Below are 18,219 nucleotides of genomic sequence, written 5' to 3'. Positions count from 1 at the left end.
TACCCCAAAAAATGGTACCAATGAAAACTACATCTCGCCCCACAAAAAAACAAGCCCTCATATGGCTGCAAAAGTGCAAAAACGAATGAGTTCTGGGTTTTGAAATGCTGAGACCTAACGAGACATGCCATCATTGTGCAAAAGTAGTGAAAAACACATAAACTATACGTTTGGTATCCACAGAATAACAGTAACACATGGTGGAAGGTGGTTAACGGCCCAAAAAGATTACAAAAGTTAATAAGCTATATGTAGCCCAAAATGGTGGCACTAAAAATACAATTCACCCCACAAAAAAGCCCTCATACCGCTATATCGACACAATAATAAGAAAGTAATTTACTGTGTACTCCTCCATGGCTGAAATACTCCTCAAAAAAGCTATGAGGAGTATTTTTACCCTTCTGGAAAAAATGTAGAACATCCTCTGTTCCCTGCACAGTCTGACACGAAGAGTTCCGATTGGATAGCGTCAGACTGTGCAGGGGCACACCCAACTACTGGCAATTCATTCAGAAATCTCTAGTAGGAATAACAGAGGAACGGCACAGAATATTTCATATGAAAAGATGCTCTGGAATAGTTATAACATGGGGAATGCAAGTAGTTACTAAAACAGACATATCATGAGAGGTGACAAGTCATTTATAATGAGCACCCCACCTCACTCATCACACCCCTTTTAAATAAAATTTAAAAAAAAAAAAAAAATCCCCTGGATTTATGAAATCGTAAAATGCTACACTGCCAAACTGGGCCGATTTGATGGGTGAAGTGAGCTGTAATTTGAACATTAGGTTGTAAATGTCTGTCATAGTAGATTTGCCCTTCAGGAGTCGTGGAGAGCTGGGTCATAACTAGTGTCCTCTCTGAAATGAATACAAACTCCATTCCTTCACTGCACCTTCTACAGACAGTGTCACCCAGGTTATTTAAAGGGCTTATTCACCCATTTATACAGTGACCCGCCTGCTACAATACTGCCCATAGCTAGCCAGATTCCGCTCAGGACCCCTGAAGAGATGGATGACATCCTTTTGTAACGGCACCCATATTGTCTCTAGGCTTACATACAAACACACCTAACATCTGGAAAAGTACTGGGCATGGCAGCGGTCTACAGTGGTGAACTAAAAGTCCCATCTATCAGTCTACAGCAGTTAAACCTACTTGGCATTTATGCCCCACCCCAGGAACATCCAGACCCACCTAGAAACGCCCACTTCTGGGCAGGGCTTACACAAGCCCCACCCATTTTCATCCCTGTGGGCAACTATGATTAAAGGAATTCTTCAGGTAGAATTGAGGCAGTGTTATACTGTCATACCTCATTCCCTCTGTTATGCTTAATGCAAGGTTGGAGGGGACGGAGCATGACACAGATTCAGGAACATGAGACTGACTGTATTATGCTCCACCCCCTGTAATACGTTATATATACACTCACCTAAAGAATTATTAGGAACACCTGTTCTATTTCTCATTAATGCGATTATCTAGTCAACCAATCACATGGCAGTTGCTTCAATGCATGTAGGGTTGTGGTCCTGGTCAAGACAATCTCCTGAACTCCAAACTGAATGTCAGAATGGGAAAGAGAGGTGATTTAAGCAATTTTGAGCGTGGCATGGTTGTTGGTGCCAGACGGGAAGGTCTGAGTATTTCACAATCTGCTCAGTTACTGGGATTTTCACACAGAACCATTTCTAGGGTTTACAAAGAATGGTGTGAAAAGGGAAAAACATCCAGCATGCGGCAGTCCTGTGGGCGAAAATGCCTTGTTGATGCTAGAGGTCAGAGGAGAATAGGGCCGACTGATTCAAGCTGATAGAAGAGCAACGTTGACTGAAATAACCACTCGTTACAACCGAGGTATGCAGCAAAGCATTTGTGAAGCCACAACACGCACAACCTTGAGGCGGATGGGCTACAACAGCAGAAGACCCCACCGGGTACCACTCATCTCCACTACAAATAGGAAAAAGAGGCTACAATTTGCACAAGCTCACCAAAATTGGACTGTTGATGACTGGAAAAATGTTGCCTGGTCTGTTGAGACATTCAAATAGTAGAGTCAGAATTTGGCGTAAACAGAATGAGAACATGTATCCATCATGCCTTGTTACCACTGTGCAGGCTGGTGGTGGTGGTGTAATGGTGTGGGGGATGTTTTCTGGGCACACTTTAGGCCCCTTAGTGCTAATTGGCCATCGTTTAAATGCCATGGGCTACCTGAGCATTGTTTCTGACCATGTCCATCCCTTCATGACCACCATGTACCCATCCTCTGATGGCTACTTCCAGCAGGGAAAATGCACCATGTCACAAAGCTCGAATCATTTCAAATTGGTTTCTTGAACATGACAATGAGTTCACTGTACTAAAATGGCCCCCACAGTCACCAGATCTCAACCCAATAGAGCATCTTTGGGATGTGGTGGAACGGGAGCTTCGTGCCCTGGATGTGCATCCCTCAAATCTCCATCAACTGCAAGATGCTATCCTATCAATATGGGCCAACATTTCTAAAGAATGCTATCAGCACCTTGTTGAATCAATGCCATGTAGAATTAAGGCAGTTCTGAAGGCAAAAGGGGGTCCAACACCGTATTAGTATGGTGTTCCTAATAATTCTTTAGGTGAGTGTATATTAGTTTTGGAGTGTGCCTTTAAAGGGCTTCTGTCACCCCACTAAACCTTTTTTTTTTTTTTTTTTTTGCTTACTTATAATCCCTACACTGCGATTTATGCCTACATGATCAAATTAATCATTTTGGTCCTGTAGATTTAGTTTAAAACAAGCTTTTAAAATATGCTAATTACCTTGCTACCAGCAAGTAGGGCGGCTACTTGCTGTTAGCAGCCGCATCCTTCGATCGTAAAGACGCCCCCTCCACATTGTGATTGACAGGGCCAGGGAACGGGATCGTTCTCTGCTGGCCCTGCCTGTTTGCAGTTAAAATCTTGCGCCTGCGCCGTGGCCGTACCTGTCTTCAATTGGCGCGGGCGCACTGAGGCGGCCGCTCTATCCTTAATGCGCCTGCGTCGATGACGTCACATCTACACCCGGCGCAGGCGCATTGAGGATGGAGCGGTCGCCTCTCAGTGCGCCTGCGCCAATTGAAGACAGGTACGGCCGTGGCGCAGGCGCAAGATTTTAAATGCAAACAGGCAGGGCCAGCAGAGAACGATCCCGTTCCCTGGCCCTGTCAATCACAATGTGGAGGGGGCGTCTTTACGATCGGAGGATGCGGCTGCTACCAGCAAGTAGCCGCCCTACTTGCTGGTAGCAAGGTAATTAGCATATTTTAAAAGCTTGTTTTAAACTAAATCTACAGGACCAAAATGATTAATTTGATCATGTAGCCATAAATCGCAGTGTAGGGATTATAAGTAAGCAAAAAAAAAAAAAAAAAGTTTAGTGGGGTGACAGAAGCCCTTTAAATGTCTTCTAAAAGTCAGTTAGTTTTTTTTTTTTTTTTTTTTTTTTTTTTTTCCTGTGTATAATGATTTTTAGTTGCATTTTATTTTACCAGCATGCTGTAGACATCAAGCCCAAGGAAGGGTGCGGGGGAATGTGCCATGATTGCGTCATCTGATATATGTCACATCTCTTAGTCAAATGCTTCACAGATGGCTTTTTCAGCGTCCGCTTTACAACCACAATTTAAAAAAATACACAGATCTTCCTGCGCGGTGTTTGGTCAGGGAGAGAACTGCAGGGACAGATGAGTTTCCTCCCATGGTGGGTAGCAGGAGGGTAACATGTCCATAAGTGATGAAAAAGGCCTAAAACCTCTCATTTCTAGTGTTGTCTCATCCAGCAGATCTCTTAAAGGGCAGTTCCAGTCACTATAGTAACTTCAGTGGAGAAAGGACTATTTCTTAGGCTCCATTCACATGTCCGCAACGTGTTTTGCGGCTACACGGAGCCACGGATCCGCAAAACACGGAAAGCGGCAATGTGCATTCCGCATTTTGCGGACCGCACATTGCCGGCACTAATAGAATATGCCTGTTCTTGTCTGCAATTGCGGACAAGAATAGGACATGTTCTATTTTTTTGCGGAAATGGAAACATGGATGCGGAAGTGCGGATCCGCAAATGTAGATGCGGACAGCACATTCCGGCCCCATTGAAAATGAATGGGTCTGCACCCGTTCCGCAAAATTGCGGAACGGATGCGGATCCATTTTGCGGACGTGTGAATGGACCCTTAGTTTGTATTAACACTGCGTTTGCAAAGTCCGTAGAACAAATGACAGTGCGTCTTGGTCTCCATCAGACTGGTATACGTCAACCTTGTGGACTAGTGTTGCACTAATGATTACATGAGCATACAGAAAAGATACCCCATCTCTGGCATACACTGCAAATGCAGTCTGAACACATACTTACCTGCTAGGGGTATTTTTGATGTTTGCGGATTGTATGAGACCTTGAGGGAATACCTGGAGGAAGGGGGGGGGTCTTGCTCTGACAACTTGGCTTGCTGTGACCATTTGGGTGGTTGGTTGGACAGTCTCTTGCTATGACCGCTGGAAGAGGTGTCTGCTGTGACTTCTGGGGAAGTGGATGGTAGGGCCTTTTTTGACGGCTAGGATTTGGAGGCAGCCCATTTTGAATACTGAAGGTTTAGGATACATGCTATGATTACTGGTTAAGCCTGTTGTGACTACTGGGGAAGTGGAGGAAAGGGCCTTAATGTGACTACTAGGGAGGTCTGGAGGAAGTGGGGAGCTCTGAGTCACAGCCCCGTCACTGATGGTCTGACAGCAAGTGTTAAGTGAGACTCTCTGCTAAAAGTCCAGACCGAGAGAAAGTTAAGACTCTGGACGTTACCTAGTGTATGCAGAATGACTTCATTAAGTTATATCCAGAAAACCAGCCACCCATTTTTTTTATCAACAAAAAATATGAAAACATTTTGTTGGAAGTGTTCTTTGAAGAGGAACATTTTTAAATGGGAATAATTCTATGATCAGTCACCTAGCTTTTGTTTGTATCCCTTTTTAAATGCAGGAAATTCCCTCCTTTTTTTGGGTCCGTCTACAGAGGACTTTATTATCCCGGACGGCCTCACCACAATTTCCTGTTACTAATCATAAAAATGCATGGCCGTCCTTTAAATAGAAGCGCCCCGGTGCATCCCCTGTCACACAGCTGCCTCCATTTAGAAGCAGGGCTGACTATTAATTATTATACTCTGTTCCTATAAAGACTCTGACATCTTCAGTGATGAATCGCCCTTTTCCAGATACAAGATGCTACTTCAATGGATTCTCCAGTAAACTAGCAATGTTCTGGTCACTGTGCGCCTGATGTTTACAGTGCTGAGCAGCTCGGTTTGGGCGCCACAGTCCTGTGGTGGGAGATAATTTCTTGGACCCTTGCACAAGCTGTGAAGCAAAGCATGGAGGGGGGAGGGGGGAGGGGGGAGGGGGGGGGGGGACGACGGGGGACTCTACTGTGCCTTCATTACTGAGAACATCATGGACACAGTGCCACATGGAGGCCCTGAGGCTTTCTCTCCATACAGCCGCTTGGGCACATAGGGTAGCTGCTGGGTGAAAAAGCCGGAGGAAGCTTAGTGGCAACCCATGGAGTGGCTGTCAAGGTGGACATATTGATTGTCACACAGCTTTCCCAGAAACAGAGATACATTACCAGACAGTTGAGCTTAAAATGATTTTTCTCAAGGATGTCATAGAGGGAGGGGTCCTCATTTTGGTTTGTCTCTTTTACATGTGTATTCCTCAGTCTGTGGTTGTTGCAAAACTACAACCCCCAGCATGCCTTGATAGCCGGAGACTGGGATTTGTAGTTTTGCAAGAGTTGAAGAACCACAGGTGGGGGACCGCTGCATGAAAAGGCTCCAATTGACTGGACGAGTTACTCCCAATTATAACTCCAACTCCCTCCCCCCAATAATTTCAGAAACTTTTCCTCCCAAACACAGTGCAAAAATACTGGGAGTGGGCTTGAAGATTTTCGGCTATAATCAGGGCAGGGTGACCTTTGCCCTCCCTCCCTGTGATGCATGTTTTCCTTAATTTAACGGTCCTGGCTTCAGAGGATTATTTGCGGCTCAGGGGGCCGTGTGGAGGACTGAAATTGGTTTTGTAAAATAATTACTTGGTCTGGGGGGGAAGGGGCACAAACTGAACTTTTAAAAAGGCTACCTGTGACCTTCTGGTAATTTGCCCCCCTCCCCCAAATCCTGATCATAATCCCGGTTTTTAGGCTTGAGTAAAATGACACCTGGGAAATAAGTCTTCAGACAGGATTGTGCATATGCTAAGATGTATGCAGTTGTTTTCCTCTTAAAGGGGCATTTCCCAAAAAACTATCTAAGGACAGCCCCAAAGTCGCTCTCAAGTTTGTCAGTCAGAGAAGCTAATCATCTAGCCCCGTTCTTTTCTATAGAAGACAATAGGTGCTACATATAGAGCCTTGTGTCTTAAAGGGGTTATCCAGTCCTATAAAAAGCCCTCAAATATGCCAGCCACTGGAAAAAGCAGCAGCAGTGGGGGGGCTTTTTATAGGATTGGATAACCCCTTTAATCTGACACCATACCATGACTACTTTTCTAGAAAGCTGAGAATATATATGCACTTTATTTCTACAACCCATGTTATAAACATCCTTGTGGAGTTAAAAAAAAAAGAATCGGACATTTCAGTTTCTTGGGACTCTTCCCAGAACTGGCCTGGAAATCATGTAAATTGCAAAAAACAAAAGTTGTACTGATAAAACAAATATTTTTTTAGAATGAAATTCTGTAGGTGGCCTTAAAGGGGTTTTCCAGTTTGCAGCAACATACTTTAAAATAATCATTTATGAAGGTAGCTGTAATTTTGTTTTCTTTCCTTTTATTTCTTTTTACCTTTTTATTGCTCCTATTTTCTCGCCAGCCCTGTGGGTTGAATAGACGTCATGATCTCATTCTACAGTATTAATTTGGGACCGTGTCGTCTTTTCTATTACACATATGCTTTGCCATCAGTATCTTTGCTCTCTTTTGTATTTGTATTTTTATTTAATATAATGATCACTGTTTTAGTGACTTAATTTACCTGTATGTAACGTTTCTTTTCCTTTTTGCTGGTATTTGCCCTTGATTAAAAAGGGTTTTCTTCTGTGTCATGTGTATGGGAATGCCCCCTTGGGTCTCCACCTCCCAGGTGATACCTATCAGCCTGGGGTTAGTTTGTGCTACTTAAGAGGGAGCTCCCATTTCATAAACACGTTTGTCATGAGGAAGGACCCATATTTCTCTGAGGTCTGAAACGCGTTGACTGTTTTTTGTACACCTGTATGGATTTTAAACTTGCTGGATTAAAGTTTCTAATTTTTTCACTGGAGAGAGCTGGATTTTCTTCTTTCTTATTGTATATACCGCACCCAGGAGCGGCATCCGTGCACCTCTGGTGATTCTACTATTGCAGGTGAGAGCTGCCTTACGTTTTTTTACTATTTTAGGTTCTGGGCTGTGGTCACATGACCATGTCCATGCAGCTCCTTCTTATTTTCTGTGATGTCCATGGGCAGTGATAGGAGAGTGTCTATGTAACTAGTTGGGAGGGAGGAGCTATAAACCAGCTGGGGGTTGTTGGGGGCGGTGCTAGAGCTGTGGCAGAGGAAGGAGAAGTGCATCATGGGTTTGGTTGGATACAGGAACAGGAAGTGCTACATACAGGATGAAAACCAGAGTAGTATGATTTATTATTAAATCGCCATTCATTCCATTGTGCTGTACATATGAGGGGTATACATAATACAAAACAATTGCAATAAGCATGAACAGGACAAGTTGCAAACTGGTACAGAAGGAGAGAGGGCCCAGCCCGCCAGGGCTTACAATCTACAAGGTATGGAGGAAGGACACAGTAGGTGAGGGGGAATCTGGTCATAGAGGTAAAGCAGCAGCAGGTCTCTCTCTAGGTTGTAGGCTTGTCTGAAGAGGTGGGGTTTCAGGTTTCTTTTGAAGGTTTCCACTGAAGGTGAGTCTGATATATGTTGGGTAGAGAGTTCCAGAGCATGGGGGATGCACGGGAGAAATCTTGGAGGCGATTGTGGGAAGAGATAAGAGGAGAGTAGGTCTTGTACGGATTGGAGATTACTTGTGGGGATGTATCGGGAAAGTAGCTCAGAGATGTAGGGAGGGGACAGGTTGTGGACAGCCTTGTATGTATTTGTTAGTATTTGAAACTGAATTCACTAGGCAAAAGGGAGCCAATGAAGAAATTGGCAAAGGAGTAATGGGGAGGTGGATTAGTCGGGTAACATTGTTGCTGATAGTTTGGAGGGGTGCGAGGGTCATAGATGGGAGGAATGTGCAAATCCAAGAGAGATTTTTGAGTTGGAGGTGGAAAGAGTTTGGATGTGCAGTTTGAAGGACAAAACCTAATCAAAGGTTACTCCAAGGTATCCTATACTATATTGTACCCTATACTTCCCTTAATCCTTATTATATCTTTATCCAGAGGTTTAAGGTTGATTTGTATCCTGTCATATATATATATAATGCATTTTGGGGGGGGGGGGGGGGGGGAGAGACAAGTGACTGCCAGGAAACAAATAATTGCATTCAGCCAGAGGAGAACATCCCCTTTAGGTCCACAGTATTACACGGACAGATCCTGACAGTCTTTCTCCACCCTTCTATAGGAGATGCCAATACTTCCCACGTGCAGTATGCTCCGTCTGTGAGATCTGACATCCGCCTGCCATGTTTTCACAAATTTATGTGATGCCGGAGCCTCGTGTTTTGGCTGCGAAGAGTATTTGTTTTTAACGAAAGGCAGTTATTGGAGCTGTGCCTTCATTATGCTGGAGAGAAATGACTGTTGTATAACTGCCTTATTTCATCAAATTTCTTTCTAATAAATTAAAATGTTTCCGGTAATGTCCTGGCTATGCCATTACAATACCATATTGGTGCCATATCATAGTTGCTTTGGAAAATATGTTGTAAAGGGTAGAGCAGTCATATGATCTACAAAATTGTAAAGCGTCATGATTTGCATAGACTCCCAGTTAATAGACTGTACGGTGTGAACCAGTGATCAAACAGCGCCACCTGCTGGCAGTGTTTGCTTTTATTTTTCTCTATCGCACTAGGCCTGGAGTAGATGGGAAGAACTAGGACACAGTGATCCCTGGAAGTTGTAGTTTTGCTACAGCCATATAAATTTTGCTTTCTCTTGTACTGATTTTGAGTTAAATGATGTTTCTATCGCCGTTCACATTCAGTGCTAAAATCAGAATTGTGTTTATTTCAGATCACCAGGGAGCGGTGTGTGGTGGGTACTCAGATGCCTGTTACAATTAGTTTCTATTCACATCTACAAAGCAGTTTATAACAGGAGCCATGATACTGGTCCAAAATGGTTGTAAGACTAGTCCATACAGTGGCTGACTAATACCATTCACTTATATTGGGCTCCACTGGGGATTTGTCAAGATTCCTATTGTACCTGGGGCGTCAAAGGCAACAAGAATCTTGACTGAATCCCAACATGCCATGAGTACCAAGCTGTTTGGTCCCATGTCTGACAACAGGGTGGTGCTTTACAGCTGTCTGTTTCCAAGGACAACCAAAAGAATGTTTGAATAGGTTTCGGGTGTATCCGGAGCGTGGGGAATGGCTCAAGGCTGTGGATGATAGAAGGGGACAGCTGAGAATTTAAAGGGGTTCTCCGAGAATTAAGAAAATGAAAATACATAAATATTACGTCATTATAAATATATTCCCAAATACCTTACATTAGTTGTACCTTACATGACTGGAGAGCAATCATTAGGAGAAACAAAATGGCCGCCGTCCTGTTAGTACACACAAAACCTGTCCTAATCACACAGGAGGACAAGTTACTACACAACACTGTGGTAAAGAGCTCTGCTTGTCAGGGATTATGATCCGGAATACAGCTGATAAGATATTGAACCGAATCTATGTGGGAATGGAGTTTATGAGCAGATGTACAGAGAGGAGGTGGGGGATGTGGTAATGAGCAGCAGGTCTTGTATGCAGTCTCCATTACTATAGCCCCACATTACCACAGTCTGTCCTGTCCGTCCTCTCTGTACTTTGTCTCCTCATCAACTCCATTCCTACAGAGGTTCAGCTGAAGAGCTTCTTATCTGTATTCAGGATCATAATCCCTGACAAGTAGGAGAGAAGGATGAGGCAGCTCTTTACCTCAGTGTACTGAAGTAACTTGTCCTCCTGTTTGAGTAGGACAGGTTTTGTGAGTACTAATAGGACAGCGGCCATTTTGTTTCTCTTAATGATTGCTCCCTAGACAAAACAATCCATTATAACTAATGAAAGGTATTTATGAATATATTTATAATAAAGTAATATTTACATATTTTCATTTTCTTAATTCCCGGAGAACCCCTTTAATGGAGATCACCGAGGGAAGCTCGGTTGTGGACTAGGAGCTCCATTCCAAGCCTTCCTATAGGCCCCTTGGTCACGTATTAATCCAAATACATTTATTATGTTCATCAATGAACCCTTTTTATTTTGCAGGTCGCACAGGAAGATACACTTTGATAGAAAAATGGAGAGACTCAGAGAGGCACCTGGCTCCTCATGAGAACCCAGTGATCTCTCTAAATAAGTGGGGACAGTACGCAAGTGATGTGCAGCTTATTCTGAGGCGTACCGGGCCGTCTCTTGGTGAACGTCCTACGTCAGACAGCATTGCCCATGTGCCTGAAAGGAACTTGTATAGGCAAAGTCTGCCCCCTCTGGCCAAACTGAGGCCACAAAATGATAAATCCATAAAGAGGCGTGAACCAAAGAGGAAATCTTTAACTTTTACCGGTGGAGCCAAAGGACTTATAGACATTTTCGGTAAAGGCAAAGAGTCTGAATTTAAGCAAAAGCTGCTTAATAACTATAAGACGACAGGCGAGGACTTAAAGAAACTCATCCACTTACAGTCTGAAAAGCTCTTGACCCTCGAAAAGCAACTGGACTCCAGCAACGCTGAGGTGCAATATTGGGAGCAGAAGTACAAGTCCGGTTTGGAGGAGGAAATCGACAAGTGGGAGCAAAAGATCAAAAGGAACGATGTGGAGATCGGGGAAGAGGAGTTCTGGGAGAATGAGTTCCAGATTGAGGTGGAAAATGAAAAACAACTCAAGGAACAACTCCAGGAGATGACCCAGCGCATGCTTCAATGTGAGAACCAGCTGAAGGACTACCGGAGCCAAATCCAGAATATCGAAAGTGGGATTGAGGCCGAGCGGTTGCAGATGGTTGTACAAGAGGCCCAAATTAATGAAGAAATTGTCAGGGGCAAGATTGAGAAGATCAGAGGGGAGCTGGAGATCCAGGGGCAGGAAAGTATACGGCTGGACAACGGCGCCAAGGCTGTAGATCGGTCGCTGGGACAGTCTGCAAAAAGGTTGTTGGTAAGTAGATATGTAGATTGAGTCAGTAGTCCAGGGAAGCTGGGTGGTAATGGTGTCTGTTACAGGCCATTTTCACCTTGGTGAACAAAACAAAAAAACTACTGATGATTTTTCTTTTTACAGCTCCTATGCAGAGTGATATGCCTCCAGCCTACAGGTAGTAGATAAGAGAAACACATGAGCGCAGGTGAAAGAACAGGATCTTGTGTATACAGCTCCTATGCAGACCTGTGTGTCTCCATGTTACAGACTACAAACCAACCCTAATGTAGTCTGATTGCATTCTCCTACTCCACAGGACAGATTTCTTAAGTTTGGGGTTTCATCCCCCAGCCGTATGCCTCATTGACACATCAGTGTTTGGTCAGTGATTTACATCAGTGACTGTGATCCAAAACCAGGATTGGAGCCTCCACAGACCTCAGGTATAAGGGAAAGATCTGCTCCTGAGCCGCACCTGGTTTTGGCCCTCAATCACTGATGGAAATCCCTGACGTGTCAATGAGGAATTAAATTGATGTTTATTGTAGTTAATGCACCAAAGTCATTGAAAGTCACATGCGTCTTAATAAATTTGGCTTTTCCTCAAGTCAAAAATTGAAATCTATGCCTGCTATAAGTACCGGCCTGGATTTACCATATTTGCTCCAGTTTCTGAGGTAATTTATAATAAACCTGTTGGACTGCAGGTGGCCCAGTCCCCTACCAGTTAAACCTGGCCCAAAAAAATTAGCAATTTTGGCCTGCACCAAAATCTACAACTGTTTTACACCACAATAGTGGAGCAAAGATGCTGATAAAAGTTCCCCAGTAACTCCCATTCCTCCACAGTACTTTGAAATTGGGAAGTTGGGGGGCAGGAGTAACACTACATGGAGGAGTTCAGTGTATGGACCATATGTAGTACACGCCACCTACTGGGGTTTCAGCCATTTTATTGTTTAACTGTGTCAGGACGGGTGATTTGGGGCTATGTATATGAAAAACTAAACTCTGGTCACTATAAAGATAAATTAAAAAATAATCAGCACAGAATTCTGGAGCTATTAATAAAGAAAATGGTGTTCAGTGCTGGGCATTTGGTTGTCACTCTTCAAATCTATGTTTAATAAATTGTACTTTTCTCATTTCTGCCTTGCTGCAGGAGCGGGAGCAGGAACTTGAACAGTTGACCAAAGAACTCCGACAAGTGAATCTCCAGCAGTTTATCCAGCAGACTGGAACCAAGGTTACGGTACTGCCCGCTGAGCCCAGCGAAACTGAATTTACACAGCCAGAAAAAGGTACGGCTGCTTCAGGTCATCCTGATCCTTCTCAGCTTTGTGTAGTGCAGACATATCGCCTGGTGTGAGCAGCACAAGGTCTTAGTGGAGACCGTGGGACCAGATCACACAGCGTAAGGCATTATTTACACGTCAGTGGTTCAGGGACGTGTGCTGTCCATGTTCTCCAGCACACGTATTTATTCATTTTAATGTGTTTTCACAAATCCATGTTTTGGCACGGCCTATGGTTTTAACACAGAAGCATGCTCTATTTATTTTTTATTTTTTTGGGTTCGTTTTTAGATACAATTCACTGGAAAAAAAATGCACCAAAATGATACGCAGCTGACAATACTAGCTAATTTCTCAGGCCAATGTTAAAAGCTGAGAACTTTGCCAATATGTTCCAGTCAGGAACATATCAGAGCCCCTCATGCACCACGTCACGGTGTCTCAGCACGCATGGGGTCCTACCACTCAACTGCCTTCACACCCATTATAGTCTATAGATCTGTGAGAAACACAGACGCCATCAGTATTTCTTCTGTATTTCATGGACTGTTTTTATAGGAGATGCTCTGAAATTTAAGTCAATTGTTGACCATCTTATCATGGATTTCAACACAGACGTGTGAATAAGACCTAAGGCTGCTTTCAGGCATACATAGTATGGCCATATTTTGCTGTCAGTCCCATCCCCAGTGGTTCTACTGAACTGAGCTTTAGGGTACGGCCCCATTAATAAATGGGGGTTGTGCCAAGTTTTTAAGTTATCACCTATCCACAGAATAGGGGATAACTAGCTGATCGCTGAGGAGTCCAGCTGCTGGAACCCCCAATAGTCACAAGAACGGTAGTTCCATTCCCCAGTTCTGATGGAGCTTCAGGTCTTGCATGTGCACCACCACTCCATTCATTCTCTATGGGAGCGCCAGTGTTAGCAAAGTACAGCGATTTGGATAGGGGATAACTTAAAAACGTAGTTCAATCGCATTACAGGGGCTGTGCAAAGGGTGACAAAGTATAAACTGCTAGAGGTGCATGGTCAATTAGCAGACAACCAAGGAGGTGCACCACTTATTTTGCGATCTGCAGATCCTCATGTGTCACTCCAAGCTCTTTGAACTTGGACCTGTAGTTCAGCCAAGGTGGTTGTTGGCCGCTGTACATGAGAGATCAATCACCCCATCCAGTCCCAGGCATTCCTGATGGGTGAGAGATCTGGTGATCGAGCTGGACACGGGAGCTTCTGGTTACTCTGAAGAGCACATTCTGCAAAGCACTCAGTGTGTGGGCGGACATTATCTTCTTGGAACACCACTTCTCCTGAGTGACAAAAGGCAGTAGGACTGGTTCCACAATGTCCTGGACATACTAAAGGCTGGTGCATGTTCCCTCCACGAATATCAGATTGAAACGGCCATGGTAGCGAATAGCGCCTCACACCATGGCACCTGGAGATGGTTCTGTGTGTCTTTGAACTATGCATGGTGGTAGTAGGTGTTTTTCAGCTCTTCTGTGAAATTCTGATGTGGCCAACAATGAAAAACTATAATGTTCAGTGTTGAAAAGAGGTTCTGCCATGGTATTAGTGTCTTATCAGAGTTTACAGCAGAGCACCACTAGCAGTTTATACTTTGTCGATCTCAGTTCAATTGCATCAAGTTTTTCAGGTGTTTCTTATTTTTTTCAATTTCCGGTAGTGTAAAATGAATGCAGTGCCTCTTGTGGACAGTAGGTGTCATTATTTTTTTGCAAAATTAGAATTGTTTTATTTTAAAAAATGTATTTGTTTCCTCAGAGCCAGCATTCCAGTCAGGGTCTCTAAAACGGCCCGTGACATCAAGACAACTTCCAAGTAACCTAAGGATCCTCCAGAACGCCTTGTCATCAGGCTTCAACCCAGAGGGCATCTACGTATAACTACACGTTGCTTTCAGATGGACTTTACAAAAGGCCGGCTGTGGACATTTCTTACATTTCTATAACGCCTACCTTGAAGAGTAGAGCGTTCTCTCCATCATCATTCACTTCAGGCTTTAGAAGTGTTGAAACATGTCCTGCCCCCCTCTGCTCCTGGAGCCATTATTTGTGCGACTCTTTGTGAGGAAACCACAGATGGAAGCCGATATCGAGCAGTATGACATTGCTGAGGTGTTAACCTGAGGTTGACGCTTTTATTCTATTTCCTTTTTGAATACTATTTTTGAAGTATTATTTGATATGGAATGAAAGACTGACTGGAAACGTCTACAGAAGGGTTAAAAGTCATATAAATATATAAATATATTTTTTCCATCAGCTCATGAATTTGGTATCTCCTACCAATGATAAGACAATACTGTATTTGTTATATATCTTATGTCCAGTATTTCATTGTACTTTTATTTTCTGCGCAATCATCCACCGGAACAGTGTTACTATGAAGCACATAGAAACTTTTTCATGCGTTTGTTCAGTGTAAGCTTCATTTAAAGTAGGGATGACAGTATTAAATCCTGATGGGCACAATGATGGTAGTGTATTCCAGTCTAGTACTTAGGGGACTTGCTGGTCAGATATTTTTTATTTATTTTTTGGGCTGTCAAGCGTTCTGGTCCAAAAAATGAAGACCCTTGGGAAAATTTACTAAGTAAAATTGCTACAGAATTCTGTCCCAAATTGCTCCCAAAAAGCTGGCGTAGGAAAGGGGCATGGCTAAGCAGATTTATAACGTGCACCCAATTATTTGGTCACAAGCGTGGCGTAAGGAAAAGTTTCTAACTTACCTAGCAAAATGTGCCATATTGATAAATTTTGAGCCGTTTCTGCCTGCCTCATCTAGATTTATATTATCTAAATGTTGGAAAGTAATAAAAACTCTGCCCCAGTATAATTGCCCAACTTTCAGGACTCCCGTCTGGTACTGTACATCTGGGTGCCAGATTATTGGACTTTTAGTGTATGTGGCTCCAAGTGGATTTTTCTTTATTTGGAATTATGAGGGTAGCTAACTCTTCCAAGCTGTTCCATATTGTAAGGACCATTTTTAATTATTGGCCCCTTCAATAAGGTGGGCAAGAGTAATGTACCTGCTATCGGACCAGTAGCCAACACTAGCTGAAGCTCAGTACAGTGATTTTTTTAAAGCTTCCATTAATTCCAGTGGCAACTGTATAAATTCATATGCACTAGGCCCCCCCCTAGTGGTGGCTGCAGGCAGCCAGGATATTCATGTGCTGAAGGGTAGCTGGAAACATAGAGCTGTATAGGGGAGACTTATCCTTGTATTTATGGCAGTTGACTGGTGTAAGTAGTATTTTTTTTTTTTTTTTTTTTTTTTCTCCACTTTATAAGGAAAAAAAAACAACTTTAAATTTGTCAGAAATGTAATGGCGATAGGGAGAGGCATACAAAATTTTGGAGCCCTTTGCAATGTGTCTCCGCCCCTGATGTGGCTGATCAAAAAAGTGGTGGCCCAAGGGAACCAAGGCAGGGCTTGAGGCATCTTGCTATTGGTTCTGGAAATATCCCAATTTTCCAATGGGGAATGTGACCCAGACAGGCCCATGAGAGTCCTTCCCAAAATTTGTCTGCCTTTATTCCCAAGGGATTTTTTTTATTGTTATACCACACAGAACCATTAATGCTAACAATTTACAGTATGATTCTTTTCCTTTGGCACTGATCATAAATGATTCTGAATTACCAACCCAAATTAGAAGTAAGTTTTTATGTTAGTATTTCATAAGTGAAGCCATGGAACCCTTTCTGTCTGCTTTGGATCTTTTAAGATTCCAAGTTATCAGAATGTCTGGAGAATCGAATGCTGGATTATGGGATGAAATGAACACTCCAGCTCATTATTTCTATCCACTCTAGAATGTAGTTCTATACATTCATATGTATTGTTGCCAAACAGCGGACAATCTGCTTGCTCCTTCCCGGAGCTCGGAGACACCCCGCAAAGGTTTGAAGCATATCATGTAGCTAATGATGACTAGGTGGTCGTATCCGGGGAGGAGTCCGAGTGCATGGAAGAAGTATTCACGCACAGTGTGATCCACTAGAAAGGCACAATAGCTTTATAAGGTCAGAATGTGGACACGTTTTGTATATGTATTTTTACCACGTTTTTCACATTTCTAATGAAATCAAGGGTGTATTGTATTCTACATTCCTAGAGCTTTGCGCTAGCACCTGGTTTTTGTTTATATATTACCAGGCATCCATTTTGTGCTGATCAATTCAAAATGGCTTCCTATATGGGGATAGTATGTTACAGTGCAGGACTAATATATGGGACCTGCAGGTTACTTGTATGTATGGTTATGCACACTTTTTCTTGTATTTATTTTACCTGCTAGCCCAATTAAAAGGTCCAGTCCAGTGAGAAAACTTAAAGGGCTTGTCCAGCTTTATGGCCATTTTGAAGTAGCCCCAGCAGCATATTGTACCTAGTGACAAATACTTACCAGCTTCCTGCCCTTCTGGCACAGTGGCTCCATTCCCCAACCTTCTGATCCCTGGCCTGTAAACTTCCATACAGGGTCACTTGTGCCTCTGCAGCCAATGAGTGGCTTCAGTGGTGACACTTCTCCAAGCGGCACCTCACTGCTGGTTCACATGCTGTGTAGTAACAGGTTATTGAGTCCAATTGTTGGCTACAGCGTTAGCCAGCCAGACCTCATCCAGAAGTTTACAGACCAGGCACCAGAACTCTCTGCTGGGGCTACTTAAAATGGCCATAAGTCTGGAAAACCCATTTAAAGTGATTATCCAGGACTTTATATTAATGTCACATACTTGCCAACATATAAAAGGGGAATATAGGGGCATTTAAGGCCCACCCCTTGAACCACCTAGGAGCTCTCATCAGGAGTAGTGAGAATATTCTGCCCAGGGCAGAGCTTCACTGTGATGTGCTCTTTGTATTGAGCTTATCACAGCCCCGCCCCTCTGCTCTCAGTGTTTTGTTTGGAAGGGAGGGGGAGGGGCTGTGAAGCAGGTGAAAGCGGAGAACACATCAAAATGAAACTCTGCCGGGGCAGAATATTCTCGCTACTCCTGATGAGAATAGTTTTAAGGTATATGACCACATGTTGCAATTTTCAGAGAAAGTGTCAATAACAGCAATTCACATGACCATATTTCTGATCCTCATTTGCTCCGCATTTTTTGCACGGATCAGAGGAGGACCCGTTCATTATGGGGACACGACAAATGCGTACACTGTGTGCTGTCCGCAACCGTATGTCCGTTCCACAGTCCCACAAAAAAGATAGAACATGTCCTAGTCTTGTCCGTTTTGCTGACATGAATAGACATTGTTACAATGGGTCCGCAATAAAAACGGCTGCAGCGCGAACATCACACATTTTTGGCGGATCCGGATTTTGTGAACCACAAAATGCATACGGTCGTGTGAATGAGACATAAGGGTCGGTTCACTTTGTGGCAGTTTTCTGAGCAAAGGAATGAAGTTGGTTGGAAGGGAATGAAAAATCTAAAGGAAAGACTTCTACTTTGTCCTGCTGGATCCA

At 43.4% G+C, this 18,219-nt stretch overlaps 1 protein-coding gene across 2 annotated transcripts in view; it reads left to right on the top strand.

Annotated features, from left to right (window-relative positions):
- The window catches only part of RASSF8 (Ras association domain family member 8), a 60,571-nt gene extending 42,630 nt beyond the window's left edge, over nucleotides 1-17,941 (top strand). The window contains exons 3-5 of one of the 2 annotated variants that reach the window (XM_044281466.1): nucleotides 10,543-11,432; nucleotides 12,577-12,715; nucleotides 14,499-17,941. In XM_044281466.1, coding sequence (XP_044137401.1) covers nucleotides 10,543-11,432; nucleotides 12,577-12,715; nucleotides 14,499-14,620 — 1,151 coding nt within the window. In that variant the 3' untranslated portion in view covers nucleotides 14,621-17,941. Of the gene's footprint in view, nucleotides 1-10,542; nucleotides 11,433-11,555; nucleotides 12,716-14,498 lie in introns of those variants that run through there. The other variant, XM_044281467.1, reaches the window with a different exon arrangement.
- Nucleotides 17,942-18,219: the final 278 nt, after the last annotated feature.

Source organism: Bufo gargarizans, chromosome 2 (assembly GCF_014858855.1).
Source record: "Bufo gargarizans isolate SCDJY-AF-19 chromosome 2, ASM1485885v1, whole genome shotgun sequence".
Taxonomy (NCBI): Eukaryota; Metazoa; Chordata; class Amphibia; order Anura; family Bufonidae; genus Bufo; species Bufo gargarizans.
Note: the sequence above shows the minus strand (reverse complement) of the source record. Positions and strands in the feature narration are given on the sequence as shown.